The sequence below is a fragment of the Hetaerina americana genome, unplaced genomic scaffold (assembly GCF_022747635.1).
Source record: "Hetaerina americana unplaced genomic scaffold, ioHetAmer1.1.p SCAF_9, whole genome shotgun sequence".
NCBI classification, from domain to species: domain Eukaryota; kingdom Metazoa; phylum Arthropoda; class Insecta; order Odonata; family Calopterygidae; genus Hetaerina; species Hetaerina americana.
In genome coordinates, this window is record NW_027287538.1 from 20977682 (window position 1) to 21003927 (window position 26246).

General features: G+C 38.0%; 1 protein-coding gene across 1 annotated transcript; it reads right to left on the minus strand.

Annotated features, from left to right (window-relative positions):
• Nucleotides 1-1352: 1352 nt before the first annotated feature.
• Nucleotides 1353-21537, minus strand: LOC139698911 (endoribonuclease Arlr-like). Its single transcript, XM_071597865.1, has 5 exons — nt 21146-21537; nt 8782-8947; nt 7046-7242; nt 5404-5636; nt 1353-2124 (listed from the first exon to the last, which is right to left on the minus strand). The coding sequence occupies exons 1-5, from the start codon at nt 21210-21212 to the stop codon at nt 1891-1893; spliced, it is 897 nt and encodes a 298-aa protein (XP_071453966.1). The 5' UTR covers nt 21213-21537; the 3' UTR covers nt 1353-1890.
• Nucleotides 21538-26246: the final 4709 nt, after the last annotated feature.

Below are 26246 nucleotides of genomic sequence, written 5' to 3' on the forward strand. Positions count from 1 at the left end.
AAATCATGACATGTACGTAAATATGATTATTGTCATATTGTGAAGGAAAGGAGTTAAGTTCAATGGTAACCCAGTAAGTGGATTGTTCAGTTGATGGTTGGAAGGTCCCTGGTTCAAATCCAGTAGGAGTTTCTTGGGACTGCCAATTTTCACCCTTTTTGCCTCGTGATTACTTTCCGAGGACAGATATTCCTGCGAAACTGATTGATAGCAAAAAGGGAAAGGATAATGTCCTCACCTCCTCCCCCTTAAACCTAATCTGAGTGAACTTTCTGGTCTTAAAGACATAGTTTTGGAATAGGTATAATTTTAATACCCCTTGGTTTGGTTGCTTATTCTTTTTTTTCTCAAAAGGGAGTATGATTACAGGTTATCCTTCTGGAATTTTGCATCCTTTGCATGAATTTCTGCTATCAGGGATGGCTAGATCTGGAAAACAGGAAAGAGAGCACAACAGTTAACTTAGAAGCAGTAAAATCCACTGGAGTGAGCCAAAATATGAAAATTTAATTGCAGCCATTTTCTTCTGTAGTTACTCGGAACACTTTGTTCCTAAGAATACTTTAGAAATTCACATTTTTAGAGGATGCCTTCATAACTTGACTAGCTTTTAAGCATTTGGTTAGACATTGAAGAATCTGGGTTCATATCCCATTCTAGGCGATTGAGTTTTACACTGAGTAATTTTTAATGTTTCACATTACACTTTTACATTATTTTCATGCACATTTTTGAGATTGATTTTTTTCATTCATCCTCAAAATTTCTGCTTTTGAGTTTCACTTTGAAATTAATCTAAGTTTTCAGTAAGAATGGATGACAAAACAAAGTATACTTTGTATTTTACTTCAGAAACCTGACTGTAAAGTTTCAGTCACACATAAATATGTCGCAATTTGGGGCAAACATGCAAACTTTCTTACCATTTCAAGCCCTAACCTGACATTTCAAACTCCTAAACAGGAATAATCCATGAGAAAACCATCAAATTGTCCTGAAATATGATGATTGAACATATGAAGTCTCAGTGAACTAATTTGAATGAGTGAATTTAAAGTGTACAGCATTGATAGTGTGGGTATTGATGTAGACATTTCCAAAACCATATTCAAAATTTCTCCTCTGTCATCTTTCTTGGTCAAAATTTTTTTGAAATGTAGACAAATATGAGACTCAGAAAAATCATGTGATGTGTTCCAATAACAAAGCGGACATTGCAAATATTTGACCAGTCTAGCCAAAACTATTTTTTAAAGTAAATAGAAAACTTTCATTGTCAATTCAATAAAGATCAAAGTTTGTGTTTGTACATTTATTTTATGTTTGATAACAGACACAGTAATTAACATATTGGTACTTTACATGTTAAAGATGTAGCACAAAGATAAATACTTGTATAATTTATTAAATGCTATTTACACAGGTGAAGAGGTTTCATAAAGAATGTGAGATAGAATAAGTTAAGATAAAGCAATAATTATAAGGGACCGGAAATACAATTTTTCCACAGGATTTAAAAAAATTAGTTTTCTTGTATTATGTATGTCATCATTACTTCAGGATGTTGTAGTAATACTATGAAGCCATTGTAGAAAAAAAGTTATCCCATAGAAAATTACATTTTCTGTTGCTTCCTTAATATTTTTCACTTCCACTGATTCAAAAATGAATATTTTAAACCAATTAATGCATATCACATTTACTTAAGTCACATATGAAATATCAAAAGTAAAAAAAAACAACTATAGCAGCATGAAGACCGTCTTTCAATACCAAACACAATCACAGAAACCTTTAAAAAAAAAAAAAAAAAAAAAGTTGAGCTTTTTTTTGGAAAAAAATCTTATCTTCACATCACTTTACATCTAAAAAAGTACACCGTCCATTTCATCATATATCTGGATAAGCACTTCCAATATAGTTTTTTCCTCTAAACCGGAATGTGAATGTCTTGATGAACACACGTTGGTCTCCTAAGCTGATGGGACAACGTGTGTTTGGTCTCGTGAAGAAGCAGATTGTATAAAGTGCCATTTCCAGCTCTGGGCTAGTTCCGATGAACATTGTTCCAACAGGCTTGTAAGTGTGACTCCATTTGAGGGGTAACTTAAGAATATACCCTTTCTGTAAAGAGAATGAATTCTGCCATTAGGAGTCAAACAACAGAGTGAGTTGGTTACTGAACTGATCATTATTAGGTAATCTACCGGTTAAGGTAGGTTTTGGATGGACACAGCAACCAAGTAAATATCTTGTCTCTCCTAACAAAACACAACCCAACATCCTACTCTACAAATAGCCTCTCTTCATCTCTCTGTACTACCTTCCTACCTTCATTCCATCCAACATCCCTATCATATTCCTCCCCTTCCTCATTTGCACAAAATTCTCCCCTCCATTACAGTCTTCAACATCCCACTGCCAATCAGTATCCTTTGAATCCATATTTCCTGTCTCCTTACGATTTCTCCCGACAATCCCCTCTGATCCTCCCCTCACATGATACCCACCATCTCCTCATTTGTTTTCTTTTCAGTACACTTCACCATCTCAATCCTTCTCCACACCCACACTTCAAAAGCCTTCAATCTTCACCTATCATCCTGCTTCAATGACCATGCTGTACATAAGTACGCATTGAACTGATTTTGTTTGCATTAAATTAATGAAACTGCAGGAAATATACTTGTATGTATTGATAGGCAACCATGGGAGAACCATTCTTGTATGTTTCACTGTCTCTTACTTCCTGGGCCCAATAACTCTTTCTATCTTATGGCCCAAACTCAATGTTACCATGCAAAAAACATAGGATTAAGTTCCTCATTCCCCAAACTGGTTCCTCTCTTGAGCATGAGATATGACCAATCTTTTCAATTGTTCGCTATCTTCAGTGAGTGAACACTGTATGGCTCAAAATCAATTGATTTACATGCCATTTGTTGTTGAATCAATTAGATCAACCCAAGGAAAATAAATATCTCGTGTATTTTCTACAAAAAAAATAATTTCATAAATTGAAAGCTCCACTCATTAGTAATGAGGGGATGCACTCTACAGAGGATGTCCCTTGGGAAAGATTAGTGTGAACTCTGGTATGGAGTGTAATTTTGATCAGCGCAGAAAATTGGATATTGCAGCAAGATGATTGATGTAGATTTGGAGTTTTTTGACATAAATGTGGGTGTTTTGAGAAGGACGGAAAGGAAATCAAATGACGAAGTGATAGTCATGGTAGGGGAGGAGAGGGGAATGTTAGAAGATATCCATAGAAGGCAGGAATGATGGATGCTGGGCATTTCGATTGGCGATAATATATTGAAGAATACTGTGATATATAGAGGGTAGGATGCTAGGCAAGTGAGTTAGGGTTAGAAATAGGAGAGGTACATGTAAGGATGGGATGAAGGAAGTATGCAGAATTATAACGTGGAATAGAATATCTTAACGTGGAGTAATTGTCAGGTTATTTCATGTTACCCGAGGCTAAGAAATGTATTTTTACTCAGTCTGGGTCCATCCAAAACCTACCTTGAGAGATAGAATACCAAATAACAATATTATCCAGTTTTGGATATCTCTCTCTTCTTAACTGCCTTCAATAGAAGTAATAATAATAATAGCTTTATTGGTCCTGAAGATATGAAATTTACATATATTAGACCCATCAAAATTGAAGAGGACAGCAGATATAATATCAGTTTACCAGAATATAGTAAGAAACTATCATTTCAGAAATTCATCAATTGTATCAAAGCAATTATCCTAGAAATACCTTTTTAATGTTGATTTAAAATTAGAAAACCCATTTACATTTTTAATATCTGAAGTTAAACTGTTGACTAATTTACAATGTATATACAATAGCCCATTACTGTATAACATAAAATTATGGGTTGTTACAATAAAATCCTGTCTATGTCTGGTGTGATAATTATGAATGTCTTGGTCACTAATCAAATTTAATTTAACTTCACAAAAATCCAGACAAATTTCAATTTGAATTTCCCACCATATCGTAGTTCCAATGGAGGTCGCAATTGGCGTTCTTGAAATTTATAGGCATCTAGTAAACAGCCATAACCTCAAAATGGCTGTGTAAGTGCGGAGTACAATTGAAGAGCCCCTATTGTTGTAAGTGTTTGCGCTGGGCATTATATTTCAAAATTATTTCATTCTTCTGGTACCCCACATCAACTGTTTACGACATTGTGTCTAATTATAATGCTTTGGAGAGTCTGGGTAAGGTCTAGCTAACCCGGCGAGGATATCTCATTCGGGGAAACACGTGCTTGTCCGGATTTAAATGCCGCACCCTGTATATTCATTGAGGTGCCTAATAGCATGATACCGATAAATACACACTAATGGAAGAAATCTTAATTGTTTAAATAGGTTCCTGCAACTGTCTTATCCTTTTACAATTGCAGGTGATCCCAATTGCCCAATTTTTTGCAATTTAAAGAGACATTCAGTTTTGGACAGTTCCCCTGATGAGCTAGCTATCAATGTAGACTAGCATCATGTTGGGGATGAAAATACTTTGGGACTTTATTTTCTGAAAATCTAAAAGAAGCTGTAGGAAAAGACGAAATTTTACGTCCAAAATATGCCTTTCACTCTGGGTGTCAGTCAAAATAGTAGAGAAGAGAGACGATTCAATGCAAGATTGAAATTATTAAATAAATTCAGATCCGCATGTTTCAGCACCGAGGTCTCGCAAATTATTCGTACTCCTAAATACATTGGTCGCTTGGATCATAAAAATAAAATTCGGGAAATAGATGCCAGAACTAGCCGACTCAAGGACTCCTTCTTCCCACGGACAATACGGGATAGCAACTGCAGGGTTATAGATAGCAAAAATTCCACTTGCCACCCTCAGCGTCTAGGGAATAATTAGTTCTACTTAAATGCATGCTCTTCCACTAACCTCGTGTGTTTCGTTATCATAACCCATTCTTTCCGAATGACCTCATTAGTGTTCTGTTCATCTGTTTGTAAGTCTCCCTTTCAATCCCTCGTCCCTCTTTGCGGGGGCAAATTCCTGCTACCTGCAACGTTGATTCGCACTCCCTGCCATTTACAGTCTCCTCGGGGAGTAGAGTGTTTTGTGGTGCATGTTCATGTGGTATTGGAGTTTCACATTCTTGCTTGTTGTGTCCTGGCTTGCGTGTTGTCGGATGGCTTTCGTGCTGCATCCTGGGGTGCAGTTGCTTGTTGGTTTAAGGTATATGTGTCTGCATGAGTGTTGGATGAAGGGATTTTTGCATGAGTGTGTTCGCTGCTGTGGGTGTAATTTTCCACATTGTTGTTTTACATGTGGTATTGTTCCTTTTTATGGTTGGTGACCTGACACACCGTGGGTTGCGGGGTATTCTGTAGACGTAGATGTATACTTACACCACCCAGGTCAACCTTCCGCACGTATCCCAAGTAATCCATGTGGTTTTGAATCTCTTCGTTGTTGAAAAATATCCAGTTATGCAGCCCAGATATTTCACCCTTCTTCAATTCACCCAGGAACACGTGTTCCATTGCACTAGAGCCAAGTTTCCCTCCTCCCCTTGAGTACATGCCAAACCAAAGTTCTCGCATCATGTCTTTGAAGGATTTTTGATCTCTCCTCACATAACCTGCGGACATTCAAGAATGGAAAATTTTTTAAGCAAGATATTACATTCACAATAGGACATGAAAATCATCCTATGTTTTTATAATTAAAAAAAAATTATATTTATTCTCAATTATGCAATTAATATTATGAAAAAGTCGAAAAGTTTTTCTGAGGTTTGGCAACTGAAAAAACATGAACATACAAGTTTTTTAATGCAAATAAAAAAAATATCACCATGATAAATAATTATAATTTTTGCACAAATAAATACATTTCTATTTAATGGACATAATTCATTTTATATTCGTAAAATTTGAATTTTTTTCCAACTTTTTGGGTGCAAAAATTCTGACAATTTCAATACATTTTTTTTAAATTTCCAAACTTTGTTTTCATAATCTTCTAATTACATTAGTTGCACATAATTACAGAAAAAATAATTTTTTAAATAATTTAAACTAACCTTCTTCCTTTTTTTGCCATACTGTCAATTTTGCCTTTCCCATCCTTCTCCACCCCCATGTCTTGGGAGACTTCAATCTCTACGACCATCATTGTGTTTCAACGACTTAGCTTCCATGGAAACATGGCATAGAAACATCACCTTTGAAGCATGATGATTGGTGTAGATTGGAGGCTTTTGAAACGTAGGTGTGGAGAAGAAAGGGAAAGGTGAAATGGTCGAAGAGATGAACAAATGAAGAAGTGCGAGGCATTGTATCAGGGAAGGATAGAGAGGGAATTGACAAGAGAAATCCAAACAAGGCAGGAAAGGTGGAATCAGAGCATTTTGATTGGTATTGGGATGTTGAATAATATTGCGATGATTAGCGTAGAGAATATTAATCGAACAAGGAAGGGGTGGGAATGGGATAGTTGCGTGTTGGATGTGATGAAGAAAGGTAGGAAAAATTCAAAGTCGAAGAAGGGTTTATTTCTACCATCGGATGCCAGGTTGTTTTATGCTAGGTGATGTTATTGAATACATGGGTGTTTTTCTAAAACCTACCTTAAACAAAAACTACCATTAATAAATAAATTAATTAATTTAAAAAAATAATAAAAAATTGATTAACAAATATTAAATGACTGAAATTGATTATGTGTATTTTCAATGGACAATCACTATAACGCTGGCATTGATATATGGGAAACCCTTTCTCCAGCTTCTTAAACAACATTTTTCTTCTTGAAAATTTTTTAAACTACAATTAAACTCTCCTTCAACTATTTTCCATCCACTTACCCATGCCCATTACATCGATAATGCTTCCTATATTACATTGACACTTCTCCAGACAACATATCTGACTTCCTCAATTACTTCAATAATATTACCACTGATGATTTACACAATTAACCTAATTCCCTTTGGTCAAATCACCAAGGTCACATTAAAATAAATGACCTAAGATGAACAGAAGTTACCTTTGTCCGCCAGGAACCTATGTGTTCTTGTCATGACTGGTGTCACGACGACTGCATCCAATAGATTATTTTCTTCAGCTCTTTCCCCAGCAGTCACATGCTCAGTCACGCCTGTATCTGCTACATAGTTGTTGTAAAGGAGTTTCAGTTTCGAGATGCTTAAGATTTGGTAAGCTCTTGAGTCCACTGTCAACAGCCTGGGGAGGTGAAATTCAAAATTAGATTTAGACATATTCTCAGTGCCGTTCTACTTCAAAGATACATGGTATTCCACAGTGAGTAGAGAACTGGACCAGGGACCAAAGTTCAGGTTTGAGTCCTGGGTGATGTCTCTTGGTGACCCTAAACCTTTGACCTGAGCTGTGTGATTTTTTGGGTGTCAGATCTTTCTGGGAAACCTCAGAGGCAGTACAGTGAAAGGCATTTGCCACCCATAATACAATGTTAATGTGTGGCTATCACACGCTGTTTTTGGTGCTAAGCACTAGATGAAGCTCTACCCTCACCAATCAAAACCAATGGTATTCGGGTTGATAACTGTGGTTGGTTTTTTTTTTTTTAGTCTTGACGCATTGACTATAAAATCTAATGTTAGCTTGTGATCCAGGCAATCCATTCACTCTCATTAAATTTTATTTTCTAAATAACCCTTTCCTAGCATATTTATTTCATCTCAATCATAGTAATATATTGTTTTGAATTTTATCTTCTGTTTGTGATACTTTGAACTATTTTGAGCCATAGCAGTAAATCTCTTAAGGGCTGAGATAGGGTGGCATTATTATGCATGAGCGAAAATAATTTTAATAACTTTTTTACAATACAAGGAATGCTGATAAGTATGTTTAATTCCACAAGGTTAAAGCCCATATGTAAACAGCGGTATTTACTTTAGAAAAATTCGAAGTGTTCCAGAAGATGCTGTGACAATAACTTTTTAATGGAGTCATCTTCCAAATATGCATAAAATTTCAGTGTAAGAGGATACCTTGGTAACTTAACTGGCTAAAATACTTGGTCAGACATTTATGGGCCTGGGTTCAAATCCCAATCAAGGCCAATGATGTATTTTCAAACTTTGAAAAATCATAGCATTTTCAAATGCACTAATTTTAAGACTGCTATCCGCATTGCAGTGGATAATTTGTGTCGATATTAAGACATTCAAAAGTTTTGTCCTGCATGTATGTAAATATTAATATTCAAATTTTAATTAAAACCAAAAATGTTCTACGATTGCCAGTACATGGGTTCTCCTTCCTTCTCCCTTGGATCTGTCACTGCTCTTAAGAGTCTTTTTTTGATGATATTAACTCGTGATTCACTCAGTCTAACCTTTCCTCTCTCACAATCCATTATTTCAATCTTCTCTTCCAATACATATGTTGTCAGTCAATCAACTCTCATCCATTATCTCAACATAAATCATATATCAGTTCATCTAATACCAGAGCATTCAATTCACACTCTTATATGATCCACTTATACCTCTATCTCCTATTTTGTCCACCAACGCTAATTGTATCCCATACCCTCAGTGCTAAGTTGATATCCATGCACCTGACACAGCCAAATTTCACTTTAATGCAATCATTATATATGAAAGAAGAACTATATGCAAATTTATTGATTCCATAGGCATTGCTCTCATTTGAATTCATACCTCATTTCATTTTTTTCACAGGATCCCTCATGCTTTTTGATTTTTATTGAAGAAACAGTGAGACTATACTCACGGATTTGGTGCACGGTCCTCCCTGGTGCCAGATGGTGCTCTCCCTTGTATGTTTATGGTCACGTACTTGGCAGCATTGTGGATGTCGTGCCGGAGAAGGTTTTCGGTGAGGGTCGATAGTTCTTCATCGGTTGTCGAGGCGATGTTTGTGGCTGCATCACTCCAGTCTGTTGGTAAGTGAAACACATCATTGAATATTTAAGTGGCAGAGTGGCGATTACGTTTGTGAAGGACCAAATAACACTTCCAGTCTGTAGCCATATTTTTCCAACACATTAGCAAAGGTCATTGTAATGTGGAACCTCTAATAATGGGCTGTGCCAAACAGTAATTTGAACTAGATAACCTCTAGAAAGAGGGAGCTATTTTCATATTAAAAAAATTTAATCTATAATCTTTTTTGGCAGAGAAAATCTGAAAATTATATTCAATTTAAAATAAATTAATCTTATTTAAACATCATAATACTGACCATGAGGAAACGTGGTCATTAAAGCAGGAGGATAGACGTAGATTGGAAGCTTTTGAAATGTGGGTGTGGAGAAGGATGTAGAAGGTGAAATGGACAGAGAAGAAAACAAATGAGGAAGTACTTGGTATGGTGGGCGAAGACAGGGGTTTGTTGGGAGCAATCCTATGGAGGCAGGAAAAGTGGATGAAGGGGGTGTTGACCGGCAGTGGGATGTTGAAGACTGTAATTGAGGGGAGAATGTTGGGCAAAAGAGGAAAGGGAAGGAACAGGATAGGGATGTTGGATGGGATGAAGGGAGGAAGAAAGTACTCAGAGCTGAAGAGGGACCTGATGTAGAGTGGGATGTTGTGTTTTGCTAGGGGCCACGAATTATTTAATTAGTAATTATGTCCATCCAAAAACCTACCTTAACCGGTAGATTACCTAATAATAATGATACTGACCGTAGGCTGCTGTTGATAATTTTATACTCAGAAGAGGATAGGTATTTAAAAGATATAATGAGTCACGACTATTAATTTTGAATTTTTTCGAAGACAAAATATTCCATTAAATACTTATTTACTTAGGTACATCCCCATTTGTTTTCCTTTCCTTCCATTTTACCATTTCCATCCCTCTCCAATCACATTTCAAAAGCCTCAAATAGATAGTCATCCTACCTCAAATACCATGTTTCCATGCCGTGCATAACTACGCTCCATATCAAAGTTTTAATAAGTCTTTTCTTAACATACACACTCGATGTTCCTGTCATCAATTCCTTCCTCCTTGTGAAAGCCTCTCTGTCTAGTGCAATTCTTCACCCTTACGTCCCTACTACTTTGACCATTTAGGTCTAATAGCTAATGGAAAAATTGGAGGGAAGATGAAAAGTAGTTATGGAAAATTGAGACTTCCCAAAAGGGTCAGAAGGAATACATGAATAAGAATTCAAACTACAGAGAGGAATGATAAAAAGTTTCCAGGTGATAGTTCTACCTGAGACAAATGGGAAGGGGCTGGAGAAAACTGGAGTCTGTGAACACATAACCTACCAAACCAGTGTTCATGTGTTGTCTGAAATAGGCATGCTCATTTGGTGAATACTTGGAAAGAACAAGCATCTCAATTACCCATCTTCACATAAAGTCAACTTTCTTCTAGTGAATTCAAGAATTTTACAAGTCTACTCTACCTGACATTTTGCCGAGCTGCACTTTTTTGCTTGAAAGAGGAAGAAGTCACTCAGGAGCAGGTACTTCCAATGTGAACTTTCAACAAAATCACTGGAAGGGGTTTTTATAAAACTTTCATTCAGGAGGGGGGATTCCGCTGAAATAATTCAAGTATGATAACATTCCATATGGGTTTTGCGCACTTTCAAACTGTTATCTCTTTGATAAAGTGTTGACTTTGAGCCAGATAATCTTCTGGAAGAGTGACAAGAGATAAACTTTGATTTATTTTTTTTCAAAAAACTAAAAGAAGAACAAGTGGGAGATATATATAATATAAATATATATATTTATTTATATATACACATATATATATCATTATATATATATATATATATATATATATATATATATATATATATATATATATATATATATATATATATACAAATATATAAAAAACACAGATGTAGATTTTTAGAATATAGAGACACAAAGAAAGGACACTCACAATTTGTTATTTACGTTTCGACAGCACGGCTGTCGTCTTCAGAATCTTTGAATCTACATCTGTGTTTTTTATATATTTGTGTGTCGCCGAAGAGCGTTCCATTTCGAAGATATTTTATATATATATATATATGTATATATATATATATATATATATATATATATATATATATATATATATATATATATATATATATATATTTGACTTTTATTAATTTCTGAGAGAGAAATAGCATATAAAATAATAAAGAAATGAAGTTTAGATCATAGTGGGTATTCATTCATATTATTTTTATTGGTAGTCTACAATTTAACTTAGGTTCTTGGTGGGCACAGAGTGACAATCTATACATTTCTCATCTTCCTCTTCTAATGATGCACCCTAACAGCCTGCATTGGATTTAAACCATTCTGCATACTTTTTATCTCCCTTCATTCCATTGAACATGAGCCTTACCCCATTTTCTATCCTTACCTCACCTGCCTAACGTTCATCACTTTTTAAATATCACATTATTCTTCAAGATGCCATCACCAATAAAGATGCTCTGAATCCATCATTCATTTACCTGCTTTGGATTTCTCCCTACAAACCTATCTCCTCCTCCCATACCATGAGTGGCACTTCCTTGCTTGTTTCCCTTTCCAACCATTTCACATTCCTGATCCTTCTCATCAACTGAATTATCTCAAAGGCTTCCGATCTACGCTTTATAATCCTGCTCCAATGCCCATGTTTCTGCGCCGTGCAAAACCATGCTCATAAGTTTCGGCGAGCTGTTTCTAGACAATCTTAATCAACATCCCTATCGTGAATTTCTTCCTCCTTGTGAAAGATTCTTCCGCTTAATGTGGTTTTTCTTTTGATTTTCCAACTAATTTGACCTATCTGGTTCCAAATACCGCCAAGATAGTTAAATTGTCCCACATGCTCTAGGTTTTGCCCTCCTATTTTAAAGTTAACGTTAACACTATCGACTGAGCCTTCCTCTTTCTTGAAACCAACCTTTATCTGATTGGCTTTCTTGCTTGAAGTAAATGCTATGAAATTATTCTAACCAAAGAAAAGAACTTTGCGTTCTTAATAGAAAAACAAACTGAAAGAAGCCGGTGATCACGAACTTCCGCTGTGGGTGATGAAAATTTGCGGAAAGCTAACAGTTTACACGTGGAGAGATCGAGAAGATGAACTCGTTTATGATAAATGGTGTGGATAGGTTATAATATGTATTATTTATAATTAATATTTTGCGTTATTAATGCTATTCGCTGAGTTAAAATATTACTCTTCCATTGTATATTTATTGTACACTATTGTAGATGGTAAAAGAACCAATAGATGGCATTAAACGTATCAAGGTGAAACAAACAAATATTCTATTGTTGATTTGTAAACATGGCGTGTTTCGACGCACAAACCGTCATCGCTGAATTCAACGCCAAAAAGTCATCGCCCTAACGACGCGTTCAAACATCATTGCGTCTCGTAACACTTGAAACGCGTGTGCTTAAATCAGGAAGCAGTGAAATTTTACATCCTTGTTTTATCTTTCCACATTAACGTCCATAAGTCGTTCATTAAATTAAATACTGTTATCGTAGTCGTTTCTTTGACTAGTCTTTCCGACATTCTCCTGCCCATTGTCGCGTAGGCGTATGGATATATGTTGATGTATATGACCTACTGCGTACGCCTCACGGATAAATATGTATTCCACTGTTTCGCCCTGTCACCCTTTAGATGGATATATATGGCCGATGCAGTTACGCAAGTTGTGACCTTGGTCACACGGCTAACGATTTCGACTGTGCGAATTTTCATTGGGCTCCTGGCGAGACATGCCAAATATGCAAGCCAACTTGACGCGTGGGGCTACCACGAAAAATACGGCGAAATGGCTTACATCCGCATTATTCCTCCCCCTTATCTCTCTCCCTTCTCTCAATGAAGCCTTCGTGACCCCGAAAGGAAAACTTCCATTTGGGTGATTATAACCTATACACGGATCGTGTAGTACACACGAAATTACGTATCTAGAAATTCCGTAGTTTATTTGTTGTGTTCTTTTCAATAATTTGAAAAGTGTATTTTTTTAAATACGTCAATACAAATAGCAGAAATCTCAGCGGAGTGAGAAACTGGAACGCCACAGTTAACCATTTGTCCAGAAAAATACGTTTTCTCATATCAAAGTCACAGCTAAAACAGAAAAATGCGGATTTGGGCATGTTTTTTCGTGTGAAATGAAACTGAATACCTTAATTCAGGACATATTTGGAATATTGAGTGATGGTGGGGTATCGGCCGCGGTTACCTTCGACTTTTCATAAGCTTATGATATGATTCAGCATCATTAATTGTTTTGAAAGTTGAATAGCTTGTGGATTGATAATAGAATAGCACTCGAACCAAATTATTTCTGTTTGAGAAAGATACTTCGATTTTTACCGCCTCTTTGTAAATGCTTCTTCACCTTGTTGTTTACCTATTTGTAACGTTATGAAACGGAAAAAATAACTCCTGGTGGTTCAAAAAATGTTTTATAATTTGCAAAATTGTGCAAAAGTGAGCTAAAATGTTGGAAAGTACTAAATTTGAGATTCAATTGTTAAAACCACAAATCACAAATCTTAAAGTTATTTTTAAAAAAACTTTGAGTCATTTTCGGCTGTTTTATACAACTAAACAATGCCTCCAGTCTTCATGTAATAAATGTGAATCGACGAGAGAAATGATTTGATCTTGTTAAACATGTGACGGGCAACATATTATTCCTCTCCCCGGCAATTTATTCGAGTCAAAACGATAGTTTAACCAGATGTAACTAGAGACATCTATGAGTCGAAATCGAATTGAGGTGAGAATTATGCGTGTTACCCGTGGCAATGGCCTCTTCACAACAATCCCGATGGCCAATTTCCTATTCCTTCTCCGTCATTGGACGCTGATTTCCTGGCATTATATCATGTGATTGTCGGGTTCAGACGTCATCGGTTATTGATCGATTTGTTTCGCCAGTTTTGTAGCACTCGCATGATAAGTAGAGTCGGTCAAACTCTCATTCCGTCCCCATGACAACATTCGCACTCTGGGATAGTTAACAGACTCTTTAGGTTGTTGACTATTCGCGCCACTTTCGGCTTTTCTGGTCCACGCTAATGGAAAAAGTATCCTTTCATCCGTGGGTCCATGGGACGGGTTAGATTCGCTCTTGACTGGGGGGTTAAAAACATATATATTATCAAAGCGCAAGCAGATTGGGTCTACGAAGGGTGGATAACCTTTCGCGAGAGGTCCTCTCTGTTTGATAGCTTTCGACACACGTACGTTCAACTTAGATGAATGCCTACGTCACCGTATTCTTCCAGAATATCCGAAGACGGGCGCCTTATAATGCAGACCATCCATCTAACTTCAACAATGAGAGTAGAGCGTCGGGTCGATGCTCTAGTTTTTGTTAACTTAAGGTAATATTTTAATGGCAGGTTTTAGACGATCCTTAAAGACTATTTACTCCTAAGTATTGCAAGGATTTCTTCTTTCTTTGTCCGACATTATTTCCCTCTTCATTTCTTCGTAACTTCTGCCTGTCTTCATTCTGTCTGAAGAGCCAACTCTCTTCCTTCCTCTGCTCCTCTCTTGCCCAACGTGTTTTCCCTTCAACATAACCATCATACATTTCTATATTACCTCCTCCAACCACTTTACCCTGCCTAATTCGGATTTCCACAACAGCGAATTCCCCTCCTTGTCTACCATTAATTTAAACATCGCAGTTTTGTCTTTCTTTCCGTCCAAATTATTTTCTCCGTTCTCCTCCGCCACATTCTCATCTCATAAACCTCCAATCGGCTCTTATTCTCTTTCCTCCAGGTTTCCGAGCCGTACTAAATTTCGACCAGGGTACCTAAAATGCGGCCAAGTTTCCGAGCCTTTGAAAAAGTACACTCTGCGTCAAAGTTTTCAGAAATCTTTTCTTTAAATTCTTACATGCAGGTACCTGCAAGAAACTCGCGACATTTTTTTTAGCACTTCTTTACCGAGTGAAATTCTTTTTTATGCCTGCGCTTATCTCTCCGTTTTCTTCTAAATCACCTCCAAAATATGTTAAATACGCTAGCTGTTCTAAGGTATGCCCTACCATCAATATAGTAGAAGAAATTAGAAAACATTCCTTTAACTATCCATTCATTTTTCTCAAAAAGGAAGAGGACATTTTAATTTTATAGCGTCTGAAATTTAGCAGGGCGTTCACTTATCTGCATCCTCATCCACCTTTGAACCCATACATGTTCTGAAATACCAAGTAGATCTTGACTATTTTAAATAAGTGTCTGGATAAATATAAAAAGAGTAAAGACGAATTGAAGTGAATAAACGATAGAGATACGGAAGCGATGAAGAAAATTAATAAGAAAGCCTTCAAAAGTGGTCGATTATTATGAGGCTCAGATACCTGATGCCTGAGAAAAGACGACTAATGGAGACGATTTATCATTGTTGATACAGAGAAAGATGGAGGCAATAGATGGGACTGAGGGGAATACAAAATAAACGCTGGATGTAGTCATGGGAAAGAGGAATTGATGGGAGGTAAAAGAAGTCGGGAAACATCAATGTACTCGTAAATGACATTGGCAAGTCGTGGGATGTCAAATGATGCAATAGAAGTTAGACTGTTGCGTATGCGGGGGACTTGGAGGGGAGGGATTAGGAATCTTAAGGAGGAGGAGGAAGACAAGAATGATGTCAGGCAAAAGGTGTTTCATGTTGCGAGGAAGAGCTTCAGAAGTCGAAGACGATGTGTAATTGGTTTTCAAGGATAATGAAGAGCCCTCTAACTATCTCAACACAATGCTCTGAAACCCGAAGATTTGTTTTGATAGATGGAGGTTAAGTTCACTTCGAGGTAATCCTTATTATTATTATAACCATTAATCTACCACTTAAGGAAGGATTCAGATTGAAGGTCTAAGAAGGTTTTCCTAGGAAGAGCACATTACGATACCTGTATTACTGTTTCGACTCATCCGATCCGTGATCGATAAACATAAACAACGTTGCCAACACTGTTATACCCGTACACAACAATGGCGAAGGATTCGTGCTCCTGCCAGAGCCGTACTTTCCCGGTCTAAACAACGGTTGCTAAAAGCTATTACATATCTCTGCCACAATGACCATAAATGCGTGCTCATGCCATTGTTTTAGTATTGGGCTAAGCTTCAAGGCGGAAATGACCTCAGTTGTCGGTCGCCTCCCCTAAAAACTACAACTACTACTACTTCAAGGCTTCCATTCTTCGTTGCGACCAATTATCTGTTTGTTTGGGAGAATACCTTCAAAACTGACCCAAACTGTATTATGGCAATAACATTTTACAAATCCCTTTCGCTTCATTTCAAAGGTAAACCTCCCGATGAAAATGAAAGAGTACGCAGCATATTTCGTAGTCTAAAGAGATACGTTGAAATCCGAATTGAAATTTCAACTTCTAGCAGGTTTGCAAACATGGGTATGTTCTCCTCAACAGTTAGGTTAATGCTGTTTGCTGACAATTATGACGTAAATACTTCGACAAACTAGATCACTTGACCGCCAGACTTAAAAAAAATACTGACATACGTGAGCCAATAATTTTCCTCCTTATCCAATATGTTCTGTTACTTCTAAAATTCATGCCGTTTTAAGTGACTGCATTCACATATCGTGGGAATCATTGCATTATTTAAATATTGAATCCTCTTTAGTCTACTCCTAATTAAAATAATCTGATTTCTTCCCGTTAACGGGCGATATTATTCTCTTCCTCATCAGCAGTTCATCAAAAGCTTCCATTTTAGCAAATATTTTGTAAGCGGTGTGTTCTACTCAACTATTATTTCCGATATTGAAACTCCAAACTACGTCGCTTCTACTTATTCAGCTTGCCAATAATCCTTCAAGCATTTTTTTCTCCATATCAGTCTTCAACTTTCCATTATTATCAATGTATCCTTCAACTGATTGTCCTGCCATCTTCGAAATTCTCCCTACAATATCCTTTTTGATTAAATCAGTAAGGTTTGCAGGCAATCAAACAATACAATCAAGTTCATTGAGTGCTTTGTTGGCTGCAATAATATATTGCAGCCAACAAAGCACTCAATGATAGCTACAAAGCCGAGAGTTTGTAGTTATCATTGATTGGTTTACAGGAACAATGCGATAGGTACGGGAACTGAAATTAACAACAAGAAAATGAAAGCAAATAGATTCTCCAGGAGCAGGAAAGCAAAGTCACATATCAAAGAAGGAAAAAATACACTGGAGCAGTCAATGTATTTGGGCCGTATTGTAGTGAAAAAAATGAGCATTTTAATTGGAACTTAAAGAGAAGAATTAAGTTAAAAAACGAAGCATTAAAAAGAGAAAGTGAATTGATGACTTGTATACGTAGCAAGTGAGTGGTTAATTCGAGATTGGTTAAGACTTCAATATTGAAACGTGGTGTTATAAGGATGTGAGACTTGGTCTTATGAGACAATGAGGGGATGAGCATAGATCAAGAGGATATCGAGATGTGGGGTTGGGGATGGAGAAGAAGAATAGAGAAAGTTAGTTAGAAAAAGAGAGAAAGAGAGGAAGGGAAACGAAGAGGTTTTAAATAATGGTGGGCGAAGAGTGAAAAATGCTACTTTGGGAATACGAATAAGGCAGAATAAATTGTGAATGGAGGAAATATTGAAAGCTATGATGGTTTTATTGAAAAGGCCTTGATATGGAATGGAAAACACTTTGGGTAGTAAGTGGGGTATAGAGGAAGGAAGGGAGAAAATGAGAACTTCATAGACAGCATGAACACTGGAAGTAAGTTACGAAAGAAAGAAGGGAAAGGGAAAGAAGGGAATGTAGGGCAAAGAAAGGTAAAGTTCTCACGATACTTTTAAGTAAATTGGTAAAGACCTACTTTTCAAACAGGAAGAACACCTTGAATGAGCATTACCTATTCCTTTCTCTTCCCCGTGAACATACTCACAACTTCGGCTTCCTATCCGTCCATTTTATCTTTTCTATTATTCTCCAATCCCGCATCTCAAAAACACAAAGCCAATACGTGAAATTCACATGCACATCAATAGGGTGACCCTAATACCTTCCCTTGTGGCACCATTCGGTTTCCCGCGGGGATCGAGATGGTGCGGGGGCTTCCCACCCTGAGGGCGCGGGTTCGAATCCCGGTGGTGTTGAATATTTTTCAGAGGTATCTCGATCCCTACTTGAGGTGCTTTGTGGAGGGCACTTTGAGTGAGTACGCCGTCCGTCGGATGGGACGTTAAACTGCGGACCCCTTGGCGCCTTTCGTAAAGAGTAGGCTAATGCCGACGCCGGGTTTCTCTCCACCCTTCATCCTTTCCTGTCCATCCCCTATGGCGCAAATGACCTTAGCTGTCGGTCGCCTCCCCTCAAAACTACTACTACTCGGTTTCCCGCCAAGCTCTTATTCACTAGGAAATCGCACCGCTACTAATTATTTTAGATGGTTTTGTCCAAAGACATCACTCCAGGCTTAAAACCGGCTGACAAAAGTATATTAATCGAACGTTCTACTCACACAACTACCCTTCCACTAGTCACTTCAAGTCTGTCAAGCATATCATGAATGTTTGATAAACATTAATTATTGAGGCTATTACAGAAAACAGAAAATACGAGTGAGTTACAATTTGCAAGCTGCTTTTCCTTTAGTCACTGTTGCAACACGGAGGAAAGATGGTAGTGAGCATTCATGAGTAAAAGGCATACGGGTGGTGATCTAACACCCCCCGCCACACACCCTTGCGGGATATTGTGTAGATATCCCGAGCTTTTTGTTGAAACCTAGGAAGGAATCGTTTTATTACCGGTTTCGTCAATTAGGAGTCCTTATTTGTTCACGGTGACACACGAAACCGATTAGGTCACGCCCCTGTCTTCGTCGGTAGGACTGCTTCTCAGTTCGCTGCTATTACTATCCAGGGACTTCTAACGTCCGGTTCTTTTCCTGACATGTCAACTTTTTGAGAGCGTCCGAGGAATTCTGTAGGAATTTTGATTGCTGTCCGTATTGCTCCATCCAATTAACGCGCAAATTAATATTTGCACCGGTACGCTATACAAGAGAAATCGATTCTTGTAAATTTCATCTTGAAAACACACACGTAAATATTTTGATGTAATGGAGTGAATATTCCGTTTTCATGAAGAAGGGATTTAGATACGTCTTGACTCTTGGGAAAAACCTCACTTAAAGCCGGATGTAACAATTCACAAGGGTCTTAACGTTTCGTTTTTGTTAACTAAATAAATAAATGACAGAATTCCATTGTTGGGTCACCGCGCTGAGCATCGTTGCGAAGGTGAACAAACAAACTGATAAATAATATAGTCCCTGCTCGTAATTCTATATCCATAAGGATTTTGTCGATCTATTTATTAAAATGAAAGAAAGATGGGAATGCATTTATATTTTAGGTTAGTGCTCAAATCCAAGCAAAATAGATGTTATCACTCGTTTTTGTGTTCACCTGTACTTTGTCTTTAATTGTTAATGTAGATGATTTCGACTTGTTTTTACAACTTTCAGAAATGACGTATGATCATGTATGTTAAGCGCTGTTACTAAGTATTGTGGATTTACACACCATCAGAGCCTCATACATGCCGAAAGTTGCATTAAGACTAAGTGAATGTACCTCGCAACCTTGTTTATGTTCTGTCATATTCAATTTCGTCGCCAAGTTCAAGAGTTTTACTTTCCTAAAAAAATGTCCTAGTTCTCTCGGCTGCAAATATTAAAAAAAAATTAAATTCAGCCGAAATTAATTGATTCCTTTTTTCACGAACGCCCCTAAATTGTCTGCGTATCATAAGAGTCTAAAATTTACCACGCTTTTCTCAAGCATACATCCCTGGCTAGGTTTTAAACTAAATACAATTAATCGCACTAAATTTAAAATACTATCACTTTTTTGGGAAAAAATTGTCAAAAAATACGTGTTTTTTTGTGCCTATTCACTGACTATATTCACTTACCAATCACGGGTTTCCCTTACTGAAAAACGAACCTAATAGTGTACAAATACTGATAAACGGCAATAAGATACCGTGAGCATGATCATTGAGGCGATTCCGACGTAGATTTGAAACAAGACTTTTCTCATTTAGTGTACAGTTCTCCATCTGATTGTACGATGGCTATACTGCTCACAGAGAAAAATATTACTCCGACAGCCATCAGGAAGTTTTATCCTCATTACAGTCCCGAAGAAATGGCAAATTGACCGAAGCAACGAACATGTTGAAAATGGCGTAATTCCATGAATCAGACATGAATCGACGGCGCGGGTTATGGAATAAACCTCGCGGCGGAAGAACAAGTGACTTGAGAAATTCGAGGTGCGCTCCGAAGAACGATTTCAAAATAATTCGTTTAAAACACTTGAGAAAAACATACGAAACTGAGAATTTGCGCTGGTAGAACATCTATAAAAAGAGCAATGGGACATCTTTCGGGTGATTGAACAATCTGGAAGAATTTATAGAAATAAACATGCAACCGATAGATTTGCACCGTTCGACTCAAGCATTTCGGTTAGGAAAATAAACAAGAACTCATTTTGATAAAATTTGCAGGAAAGAATCAATTAATAATGTGTTTCCCCTAAGTTATCACAACTAGAAGATTCATCACAATTCTCTTATATTTCGGGATTAACTTGAACATTCAATTTTTATCATTGATCATAACGAGCTGCTTATTATATTCGTTACCTGGTCAAACCTTTTGCAAGAAACTTGCGTGTAGCGAACTCAGTAAAAATACGAACAAAAACCAGTTCCTTTCCTCGTCTGTAAAACGCGAAATTTTTTCTCCCACTAAAATGCCTTGCCTTCAGAAAAATCGGTCTCAGTATCCTCGAAATCGTCCTCCGTACTCTGAAAATGCGGCAACACTGTAAGAGGGGAAAACACAAGACCTTCACAAGTTTTCTTTCACATGCCTGTACCGTACGTTTTTCTTTTACTGAGGGGAAGGAGTTGGGACTGTGTGTTTATTTTCGAATCGAGAGAATGTTCTGAATTCGATTCTTCCCAATGTTTGCTTGAGTCGCCGTTGTGACGGAAGCAAACGAATCACACGAATATGGTGGGAAATAGTCGAAAAAAGTATGGGGTCTCTTTTAGAAAAATATGAAAAACTCACGGGAGATAACCGCCAAGAAGACTGTGGCGGTCAGTATCCACCTCAGAGAGGTCCTCTCCGCTTCCATGGCGACGAAGCAGTCAGCCGGCTTTGACACCAGACGAAATGGGCGACTGTGTTTTTAGGGAAATTCCTCCTCCTTTTATTTTTTTCAAATTTGGTTATATCCTTCACAGAAGCCACGTGCGAGATAGTTCCCTTCTTCCAACACCACTCTCAGCCTCTCCCTCACAACAAACTACCTGTCTCTTGCCTCTACGGAGAGAGCTTTTTGTCCTCCTCGCTACGTGGAGTTAACTTTCTCAGGGGTAGACCCGAACTCAACTGCTCTCATATCCCTTCCTTCTTTCCAACTGGTTCATGGAACGCGCGCGGTCGTGATCCCGTGTTAAGTGTTTATCCCTCTGTCCCCACCGCCTCTCTTCTCGGCCCCTCACCGTCCCTCCCCTTCGCACCAGTCTCTCTTCCACCTCCCCTCTACTCACACTCCCTGCCTTCCCCACTCACTTTCCTCCTCGTCGGAGTCCGCTCTCACTCATTCACTCACGAGCTATAATTTGCCCAAGCATCTTGAACCACAACCTCCCGCCTCTCCACTACTCCTTCCTCCCGTTATCTAACTCAACCGTTTCACCTCATTAAAAGGCTCCCGTCCCGCCAACTGCTTGTTGATCCCAAATCACGTGATCAACAATCACAGCCTGTCGTAAATTGTTGCGTGCGATTAACTATTAACTTCTGCCAAATAATCGCCGATTGTTGACTCGATAGCTATTATTTCAAGCGTTAAACTTACAACAATTACATCAGCTCTTTATTTTAGTTACTAGCACTCCAAAAGAATGGTAAAATCAGGAAAGAATCGCCGATCAAGAACTGGCCTAGCCTAAGTCAACGAGCCTCTAAGTTCGGCTAGTTACCACTCGTTGTCACCACATCTATCTACTCTAGACACAGAGCGGATTGATGGAGAAAGAGAATTCTTGGAGTAAGTTCCATTGAAAGATTATTCTGGAAATTATTCTACTGTACTATGCGAGGCCGACTTATTTTCTGTTCAGCCAAAGAAGCTTCTACAAAGAGGGAATTGATGTCAGGGACGTTGAGATGAGAATAGTGAGGACTTTGTTATGGAGCGCGGTTTTGTACATGCGCGGAAACATGGTAGTGGAAACAAGATGACTGGCGTATATTTGAATCTTATGAGATGTTGGTGTGGAGAAGAATGGAAATAATGAAATGGATGGAGAGGAAAACAAAGGAAGATTGCTTGTTAGAGGAGAGGAAAATGAGAAGAAGGGAGAAGGAATAGACATTTTAGTTAGGAATTAAGACTAACAGGAACAGTGTTTATGCGGAACTAAAAAATTAATTCAATATCGGGTAAGAAAGTGGGTTAAAAGTGCCGGATCATATATGTAGGTGTATCTTAGGTGTATCGAGAAGCTAGAAAACCTAGTAGACTGACCAGACCTAAGATTACTTCAAATAAAAGCTATTCCAATACCCATACATGTGTAGTTATAGATCTGCGTTTGGCAATTATCTAGGAACTGAAATATAATCGTACCTATGACTGTCGCCCAAAATGCCTAGGTGGCAAGGATTCCCGACGCTGGATATTGCCATACAATGTCGCTGAGTGCCTAAATTGCCTCTCTAATGGCTTACTCGATTGTATTAACTAATTATTCAAATTAATATTATATTATGAATGCATGGTAGCAAGCAATCAAAGAGAATAAACTCGATGGTTTCAGGTTTCACTTTGTGGAAATCCATTCTAATAAATCAAAAGAGAGATGGTAAGTGTGGAAAAAAGTACCATCTCTCTTTTGATTTATTAATCAAAGAGAAGTTGGGACATTTTTGAATTGAAACAGAGAAGATCCAATAGAGATGGAAGGAATAATTAGAAGAACTGTACTTGGTTTGCATAAAAAGTATCGGGAAACCTTTCGAAAAAAAATTGAATGCCTCAAACTTCCTCCAAGTACATCCCTTGAATATTGACACACTTTTGCCAGCGGCCTTTCCACTATTTGAAGGCTCCCTGGTAGGTGTATTCCGAAAGGTACTTTAAGGTTCGCGTACAAGCTTCTTTGACGACACTTAGGGCCCCATGGTGGTGTCCTTCAAGGGAAAATTTCACTTTAGGGAAGAGGAAAAAGTCTGCTGGTGCCAAGTCGGGATGTACGGAGGGTGGGGAACCGTCGCGATGCCCTTGCAGAAGGTCTTGCAAGCAGACGCTCGACTCTGCTCTTAGTCGTCCGTCAAGACCTTCGGGAAGAGTTTAGCGCAGATCTTTCGCATCGCCAAATTTTCAGTGATAATGGTGCGAACTGCCAATGCGATCTGCGATCATGCGCACACTTAAACGGCGGTCTGAATCCATCACTTCACGCACACGTCAGGATAAAAAATGTTACAGATCCTTTTTATAAAAACCTTGTTCGGTAAAGTCACTAGGCCAGAAAGGCTAAACAGAGAACGGGAATATAACATAGATGAAGATAGCTTAGGTCCAGGCTTACTTCATGGTGATATAGAAAGTAGATCCAGAGAATAGAAATCAAATAAGGCGGTAGGGGTAGACACAATTCCTTGGGAACTACTTATAGGTTTAAGAAAATTTGGGAGGAAGAGTCTATATTGACTGATTCGTAGTATCTATGAGGAAGAAATCTGGCCGGGAGACTTTGTGAGATCAGTTTTAGTTCCTATTCCGAAAAAGGTAAAGGCTACATCATGTGAGGACTACAGAACAAGAAGTTTGATATCCCACGCAGCTTAAGTTGTTCTCAGGATCATAAACAAAAGGATAAAGAGTAGGGCAAATGATTACTTAGGGTATGAACAGTTTGGGTTTAGGAAGGGAAGAGGTACGCGAGATGCCATTGCAGTAATGCGATTATTAATAATAGGAATATAGAACACAACCAGGAGGTATTTGCCTGTTTCGTAGATTTCGAAAAAGCGTTTGATGGAGTGAATTGGGAAAATCTAATGAGTATATTGCGGAAAATAGGAATAGATTGGAGGCGACAGGAGTCGGCAACCTGTACATGTCTCGGACTGCTCAGGTGAGAATGAGGAACGTTGAGTCCGGATGGGCAGTGTTAGGAAGAGGTGTAAGGCAGGGTTGCCCATTATCACCGGGAGGAAATGATTAAAGAGGTTTATACAGGTATTATGGACCGAGGAACTGGGAATATAAATTAAAGTTGGCGGGAAATTCTTAAAATCAGTTATGTCAGTTGGTGCCCAGGTTTTAGTTCTTCAGTTGGCCAAGGGCTGGCAAACTTAGCTCAGTGCATTGAAATGTCAGTGCGATAGGTATAAGATCAGAATTAATGTAAACAAAACATCGGTTATGAGATTTTCTAGAAATAAAAAGCAAATGAAAATCTTAAATAAACAAAAAAATAGATTAGTTGGAACAACATTCCTATCTTGGAAGTGCTAGGGACTATGATGGACAAAGTACACGTAGGAGGTACATAGGAATAAGTATTGCATCAGATGAAGAAACTTTCGTGAGGAGGAGGCAGTCGATGAGAGAGGGGACTTTACGAATGTTATAGAAGGGCTCGTTAAAACTTAAAAAAGAGAACGTTGTTTTGTGCGGCTCGGAAATATGGTCGTTGGAGCAAAACTATTTACTTAAATATGAAGATTTTAAGGATACTGGTCAGCAGGAAGATGGGAAAGGTTAAATTTTCTGACAATTTTTTTACGATCTAAAAAAGTCGATTTTTTCATTAAAAATAATTTTTTCTCACAAAGATGGTAGCTCATTTTTTTACTCAGAATTAAGATTTTATTGATTCATGCCGGCAGCTGGGAACACGCTTCGTGCATTGTAAACAGCTACAGCGGAATTCGTGAGTTTTGGAATATTTTTTATGACTTATCTTATCGGATATATTGGTCCGTCAAAGCCGGGGATAACCGCTCGCACTAACATACGAGGTCCGTTTAAAAAAAGATGAGACTGTTTGAATAAATACTTGTTTTTATAAGTTACCCTGTAATCATACTGATCGTTTTTAAGGCCCTTGACTCCCAAGGTTTTTTCCTGCTTTCGAATTTCCGCCTCGAACGCTTCTTTCCGGGTAGCCTTTTTAAGTCTGCGGTACAATTTTGTTGGCTGTTTTCTGCAGTTTCAAATCGGCGTCCTTTCAAGTTGGATTTAAAATTAGGAAATAGGATAAAGTCCGCTAGAGCAAGATCCGGAGAGTATGGTGGCTAGGGTATCGCCGGTATGCTGTGTTTTACCCTTAATGTAGTAATTAGTCACGTAGTAATTTTGCACACGCCGAAAATCTAAGTGTTCGGGTGAGATTAATCTACTCTCGCCTACAAAATCGATCTTCTTCTCGAAGATAGTCGATATTTTCGTAATTACTCGACTTTTGATTTCACATCGCGAAATCCGCTCACACAAGGCGACCCAATTACGTGCGAATAAATTTGCATATATAATGCGCCAATTTCGCAACCAAGATATGTGTATCGGACACATGCTCCAGTAATGAAACCATCCGTCCCAATAAATGGTCATCTACTCTAAGAATATTTTCTTAACAGTGTTCGCAATCACTCATCTGTTAAGTTTTTCATGTCATGGCGTTTCTCTTTTGAACTCTGTCGTAATTTGGATCACGTAGTGCAGTGTACTGCAGCGTGTGGGACCCGAGTGAAAAAGGTCTCATTCGGGAAATTGAGAAGGTTCAACGCCGGGCAGCCCGTTTTGTAAAAAATTCCTACGATAAAACGCAAAGCGTTACCGAAATGCTCATGGATTTGGGGTGGGAATCATTAGAAGAGAGACGATTCAATGCAAGACTGAAATTATTAAATAAATTCAGATCCGCATGTTTCAGCACCGAGGTCTCGCAGATTATTCGTACTCCTACATACATTGGTCGCTTGGATCATGCATATAAAATTCGGGAAATAGATGCCAGGACTAGCCGACTCAAGGACTCCTTCTTCCCACGGACAATACGGGATAGCAACTGTAGGATTATAGATAGTAAAAATTCCACTTGCCACCCTCAGTGTCTAAAAAATAATTAGTTCTACTTAAATGCATGCT